The 7,109-nt window shown below is 40.5% G+C and overlaps 1 protein-coding gene across 1 annotated transcript; it reads right to left on the bottom strand.

Moving 5' to 3' along the window:
- Positions 1-627: 627 nt before the first annotated feature.
- Positions 628-1,641, bottom strand: LOC138666823 (taste receptor type 2 member 116-like). The gene has a single exon (XM_069754999.1). It carries the CDS (start codon positions 1,639-1,641, stop codon positions 628-630), a length of 1,014 nt encoding a protein of 337 aa, XP_069611100.1.
- Between the last annotated feature and the right edge of the window lie 5,468 nt (positions 1,642-7,109).

Raw genomic sequence — 7,109 nt, 5'->3', positions numbered from 1 at the left:
AGGTAAATCTTCAGCTTTATTTACATATGATTAAAACCTCTTCACGTACATCACATAATAACTTATCTATGGACTAATGATGCAAGTAAAAATGTTTTCATTTTATTTTTAAAAAAGCTGAAGAATTTATACTGCTGAGCTGGATTTCTCCTACTACATTCCGATTATTATTGTCAGAACTAGGTAACTGCTGTTATCTGGCGTTTTCTCCTTTTTCCAACATGTTTTTGTACTAATTTCTTTGTTTTGCAATTTTATGCTATCTTTGCCAATTTTGAGAAGTGGGTGGAAAAGTAGGCATGGTTAGGGAGGCGAGGAGGTTTAAATCATATTAATTAATTGTGACACTCTGAAAAGTAAGAAAAAAAAAGTTGCAATTCTCACTTCAGTAGGGATTTGCAGTATAGCGTGGAAAAACAGTTCTAGACAGAAGTGTTATAGCTAAAGATCCACCACATTTATCCAACATCGTGAAGCACTTTGATGCAAATCAAAACAATACAACTTCCAGCATATCTGACTTCAGATATTCCTCTCAAGATAAATTCCCCAAACTTCCACCCCGCCAGTGTGCGAATGTCTTTTTCTGAAATCTCACTCATTACAATGTTGAATGCAAATATTCTCTTAATCACTACTTGTCCGAATCACCTCCTTTTGGTAGCAATTTCCTTTCTGTAGAATTTGCAGAAGGGCATGCTTCAGCTTGTGGTTCCCAATAACAAGCAGAACAGAATGTACAGAAGGATAGGCTCCGATGAAAAGAGCGGCCATACAGCTTTGTATGCCCTTATCTAACTTTCCTGCTCCATATAGGTTGAATGCCATCATGTAAAAGAAGAAAAACATAAAGAAGGCAGCCATCATTCTAATGGCTCTCCAATGAGCATGTAGTGATGGCTCTCTAAACCCTGTTCTTTCTTGAGCATTCATCTTTTTCATGTGTCTTAGAAGCGAGTCAACCACCAAGCCAACAGAAAGACAAAACACAAGAAATGGAGGAATGGACCCCACCGCAGAAAGGGTTGAGTAAGTCACAAAGTTATTTGTCATTGCACCAAATGGAGTTTCATTTCTAGATTTTTCAAATTTGCTCATGTTGAAAGTGTTGTTGATGGTGGTATAAACACTAGAGTTACTGCAGCATAAAGCGATTGATACACTTACCAATATAAGGAATGGGACCAAACGATCAAAATGTGTCTTAAATGCAGTGAAAATGTATCTCTCAATGTTGACAAGTCGCACACAGTAAAAAGTACTCAGCCACGTAGCGAGCCACAAGCTTGAGCAATTAAAAAACAGCCAAGAATATTGCAACTTACTATATTTATCATCAATATCAGGTGTTAAATAGCCAACGAAGTATGTGGCTAAAACCACCCACATAAAAGAGAATCGAGATAGACCCAGACAAGTAAGTATCGAATCACAAGAGCCCAGTTTTCTGTGGGTCAGCAGGCTGATGAGGTTTACAATCACCATAAGACCATTCATGAAGGTACCAATAATGGTCTCCAGCAGCAAGATGGCTAATGAAAGTATTTCGTATGCTGTTAATGAACTCCATGAAGTTTCATTGTTTGCCTCGGTGCCATTGTTCTGACTGTTTTTTTCAGTTCCATTATACATTGTCTTCATTTCCCTAATGTTTTATCCTGTACGAATATGGTATTTCTTCTCTTGCTGCCTCTTGATGAACCTAGAACCTTTCTCTCCAGGCTTTCTTCTCTGGTTATCGTTGGGGCTTTTTGAGTTTACAGCAAAGGTTTTCAGAAGATTTATACTGCTCTATGTGCCTATTATATTGTATTACAGTGATGAAAATAGTCCATGCAAATAGTAAGCACATTCAAGCATGAAGTCAAGATATTATTGACTCTTTGCATACACCACAATATGTAGATATTTACGTGATTGAAAGTCAGTGTCCTCTATTTTTTTTAGCTTTATTTAATGAAGTAAAATGATTGTGTATACATTTAGTATCAACAGTAGCAGATTTTACTTACGGGGTAACAAATAATTTGTCACCTTATAACTGGAGGATCAAAAGTACTTTATTTTAAGTTTTGTACAGATAGATAACTGGTGTACCCATCAGTTAGAGAATTCATAGTTTTTATTGCAAGGCATGTAAAACATGAAACTGATTGGCTTCTCCAACACTGTCTTGGTTATAGATCAGAACACTGAACCAGAGCAATACATATATATCAAACTAGTAATTTTGTATAAACATGTCAAAAGTGATATTGATATATATGTGCACATTAGGGAATGGAAGACCATTCAGATTAAATAGTAAAACCAACAGAGAAAAGACTGAATATAGGTCAAAGAGGAATCAAATAAAGGATGAGTGAAAAAGATTGAAAATAAAGCACCTTTATTTAGGACACTTGGTGAAGTGGTGGCACAACTGACAGGAATGCCTGCTCATACAAACAGCAAAAAAACATGAACGACATGTGCAATATAAATAAATTGTAAAATATTACATCAACTTAAAAGCTGTCAATACATAAGTGAAAATACTGGAATGTAATAGTCTTGCCAGATGTAAGATAAGTAAAATAGAGGATATACAGATCGCAATAGATGTGCTAGACTACTAAAGTATATACGGAATAATAGCACAGAGGTCAGTATATATCAGAGCCAAAAGGAGGTACATTAGGGGTTAAATGCACATGTAGGAACCTAGATGTAGATGTTGAAATAGCAGCATGTCACATATGGTGTATACTACACATGAAAACAGGGATAATGAACCCATACCATAAAATAGGAAAGTAAGATTACCTGATGGTGAGCTGTGCAGGTGCGGCACGCACCCCAACGCGCGTTTCAGACAACGTCCTTTGTCAGAGGGTCTTGGTAAAGAACTTTACACTTCATGACCTTTGACATATATTTACGTCAAAGGTCATGTTCCTGCTTTTGATGTGGGCTCGCACGCTGAGCCCACATCTTCACCCACTGATGTAATCAACCATAAAGTGCCTTTAACAGCCATGGGTGTAGCGGTGCTCTGTTCACAGCTTTTAACTTGTTAAATTCTGCTGTCAATCACTGACAGCATGATTTATCACACTTCGTCCAGAAGAGAATCATTAATCCTGCCCATTGGCACCCCTATCACATTATGATGGGGCGCCAAGATGTCATGACAGCCAAGGGTCTCCTGGTGACCCCCATGCTTGTCATTATGAATCTCCTGTGAATGCCAACCCATTGCCGGCATCAATAGGAAATATTTATTTCCTCTGTACATAGCAGTGTGAAACATTGCTATGTATAGCACAAGCAATCAGACAATGGCTGCTTCAAGCCTCCTAAGGGGACTATTGAAATCAGTCAAAAGTGTAACAAACATTTTTAAAAATATGAAAAAATTAAAAAGACACAAAGTTCAAATCACCTTCCTTTTGCCCCTTGCAAATTTAGTATCGCTGCATTCAGAAGTGTCCAATCTATCAAAATATAAAAACAATTAATCCAATCAGTAAACAGCGTAACAAGAAAATAAAACACAGAATTAATTATTTTTGGCTGCCGCAACATTGCAATAAAATGCAATAAGAGGCTAGCAAAACATTGTATCTGCCCCAAAACTGTATTGATAAAAACGACAGCTCAAGCTTCAAAAGATAGAGCCTCACCGAGCTCCAAATCCCCCAAATTTTAAACCCTTAGGGTTTCAGAAAATGGCATCATAAGCTAATTATTTTTCTCACAAATTTCGGAATTTTTTTCACCACTTAAATAAAAAAAACCTATACATGTTTGGTATCATGGTGCATCTAATGATGCTAGGCACAAATAAATACTACTGAACATGAGGTTCTTAATTTAACATTATGATCAGACTGTATGAAGCCCACTGCCACGTCACAGCAAACCCCTTAGTGGGTCCCTATTGCCCTAACGGAGCGGCACCGTGCGCCGACCACTACGCTGAAGTGATGCACTGGCAGGGCAGATGGCCTGGTGTCTTACAGTGCCCATACTGCAAGACTGAGTCTCCATGACTCCAGGCCACCCCACCAGCACAAAACCACGGCAACAATGGCCGCAACACAGCACCAACACCAACTGAAAGGAGCATTGAAACTCACCTTCCTCAAGCTCTCCAGTGAGAGCAGAAATGGGTTAGACCCCTTTCTTTGCAGTCTCCTGCTAAATAAAATCACCTGTGCCAAATGGGAAGAGTGCACATCCAAGAAAAAAATGGACAGATCAAGCAATATGCTGAACGAAGCTCCTGAGCACAGCTCCAATTAAAGTGTAGTGGCAGCTGCATCACAGCTCCTATTCTTTGCATAAAATCTGTGCTGTGGCGGGCAATGGCCATCATTCTTTGAATGGATCTATGGAATATTTGTGCAACCCTTCAGGGATATATGTCTCCAGTCCATCATTGACCCAATGCCAAATTGTTTATGCTGGATGATTGAAGGCAGCATAGCATTCACCATTGCAGCTCCAGCCTCTTTCACAACTGTCACTTGTGCTCTGTGATCCAGTTATCATCTTTAAAGAGAACAAGGCATCAATGGTGACTTGCAATTATGGTGTTCTCTTGCAAATACTAATCAAACTGCAAACTGTTGGGCTGTGAGCACAGGTTCCACATCAGACTGATCCATGGAGATGATTTTGTCGGGCTCTGGCAATGTTCCTCCTCATGTTTCTCCTCATACAAAGGTGCAGATATTGTCTTCCTGCTGGGTTCATATTCTTATATTGCACTGTCCAGCTATACTCTTGTAACGTCCTCTGTCTTTGTTTCTGCTCCATGCTCTTGAGACTGTGCTAGGAGATACATCAAACCTTCTCTCAATGGCACATATGGATGTGACATCCTCTAGGTACTGGACTACCTATGCAGCCTGAATGGGATACCACCACATACCAGTAGTGTCAATGACACAAGCAATATGCAAAACTAGAGAAAGAGAAGAATTAGGCATAGAGGGTAAGGAAAAGTTAATTGTCTTTGGTCACCACCTTTAAAACTATTCCATTTTTGGTCGCTGTTTGTTGCCTCTCTAGTGCACCTGATGTAACTTTCATTTGCACCAAAGCAGTGACTTTGATTTGCAATTGATTCTGCTTCCTAGTGGAACAGATTGATATCTGATTGATATTTAATTGACAAGGGGTTATACTGTCTTGCTTTTTGCGGATCCTAAATCATTCACACAGCGCTGCTGTGGAGACATGAGGATCAGGCGCCCTGGTATGCTAGCCAAAACCACATGGACCAGGGATCGTCTCACTGAACGCCCGCTCTCCTTTCACCAAGAGTGGGGCAATACTTTATTGAACCACAAAACATTCAAATAACACATAAAACAGTCCCAGCAATATAGCCAAAATGGTACACAATTAAAGTGTTTCACCTTTCCGCTGACTCACCAGAATAAAAACAGCTGTGACTTCAGAGCTTCCAGGGCCGACCAACCTACCTGTAGCACACACACAGAGGGGAAGTAAAAACAAGCTTAGAAAGATGACAGTCCATTGAGGTACAAGGACAGTTGACCGGAGGGTCACAACCTGGCTTCAGCTTCCAGGGCGGTCTACCACACCTGTGGCACGCACACAAAGAGGAGGTAATGACAAGCTTAGAAAGGTGACATTCCACTGAGGTACAAGGCCAGTTCACCGGAGGGTCACAGCCTGGCCTCTCCAAATATATTCATGGAGCCAGGTGACCAGCAGGTCCCAATCCTGGCTTTCTCCAAACATATCCATTGTTCAGCGATGGTCAATGGAGCAGATCTGTATTCTTCTAGCTGGGACCTTGGTCCCCTAAGCTGGCATCCTGTAGAATGACACATCTGTGTTCCTCATGATAGGTCGCGATGTCTTGGGTGCTGTCCCATAAAGAGTCTCTGGTCCTTTTGGATCTCTGGATGTCTTGGCTGAATTTCTGTCTCATCATACAGGTATATAATCTCTTTTTATAGTTAACAAGTGTCCTTCCTTCAGTATTAACAGGTAAAATTGAAGAATAGTGATAAGATCAAATCGCATTATTTGATTATTTAATCTATTTGCATAGTTTTGCCTCCTCTATTTTAAAAGTAAACAAACTAGCTGGCCCGGACAATGTGTAATCAACATACCATCAAACATCATTGTTCCATGACCCTTTATCACTAGTCATCCAGGATAAGAGCACAATATGTTTCAACAAATTGTCAGCTTACAAGTCAATATCACAGGCTTACAAAAGTCTGCTTTCTTGACCAATCAGAAAGAAACACATAAATTCAAAAGTCAACATATAGATAACAGTCTATTCTTCCTGGCTTGCTCAAAATAGATGTCTAGTTCATTAAAATACAATGCTGTGTCATCACAGCTGCTCCTGCGCAGTTGAAGCTCAGATTTGCACAGGCACACTCTGCTCTGCCCTGCTTAGATCAGATGAAAGTACTGTAATGTGAATGCACCAGCTTTACATCTAGGTCATCAGCTATATCTGTCCTCTCCTGGCACATGCGCATTACAGTAGTTTGCTCTGACCTAATCAATCAAGGAAGATGGCGATTGCTGGGATAGAGGAGGCGCCAAGCAAAACCAGTGACGCCCATCAAAACGGTCTGCTCTGGATGAAGGAATAATAATAGGTAGTTTTTTTGGATATGCAGAAGGAGTTTGGGGCAAATATACAGGTTGCATGAGAGGCAGTAAAGGTGTTGCCTTTAGTTTACATTGGGAAAACCTGGTGACTAATGATAGGCGGACCCATGGATGTTCAAGTCTGTCAGGTTTGGCTGAACGTTCATAAAAAAGTTTGGTTCACTGAACTTGCACACGGGCCCGAATATCCGGTGTTTCCCACGTTGTCATCTGTGTGACAGAGCGAGAAATACCAGCTCTGATCAATGGTAACCTTACATGTTCCCGCCTGTCACAGCACTATGGTTTTCACGCTGTCACACAGATGACAGCATGTGAGCCAGAAACTGTGCCCGGGTTACTGCTGATCAGGCATCAGCTGATGAGTACTACAGATAGCAGTGAGAGAAGTTGACACTGATGAGGGAATTCACCAGCCAGCGCCCGTCCATAGTAATAAATACATCAGTGAG

The sequence above is a fragment of the Ranitomeya imitator genome, chromosome 2 (genome assembly GCF_032444005.1).
Source record: "Ranitomeya imitator isolate aRanImi1 chromosome 2, aRanImi1.pri, whole genome shotgun sequence".
Classification (NCBI taxonomy): Eukaryota; Metazoa; Chordata; class Amphibia; order Anura; family Dendrobatidae; genus Ranitomeya; species Ranitomeya imitator.
The sequence above is the reverse complement of the archived record's forward strand: the minus strand, read 5'-3'. Positions and strand labels throughout refer to the sequence as shown.

Coding starts and splice junctions, on each gene's coding strand:
- LOC138666823 (XM_069754999.1), bottom strand. CDS start 1,641: ATGAAGACAATGTATAATGGAACTGAAAAAAACAGTCAGAACAATGGC.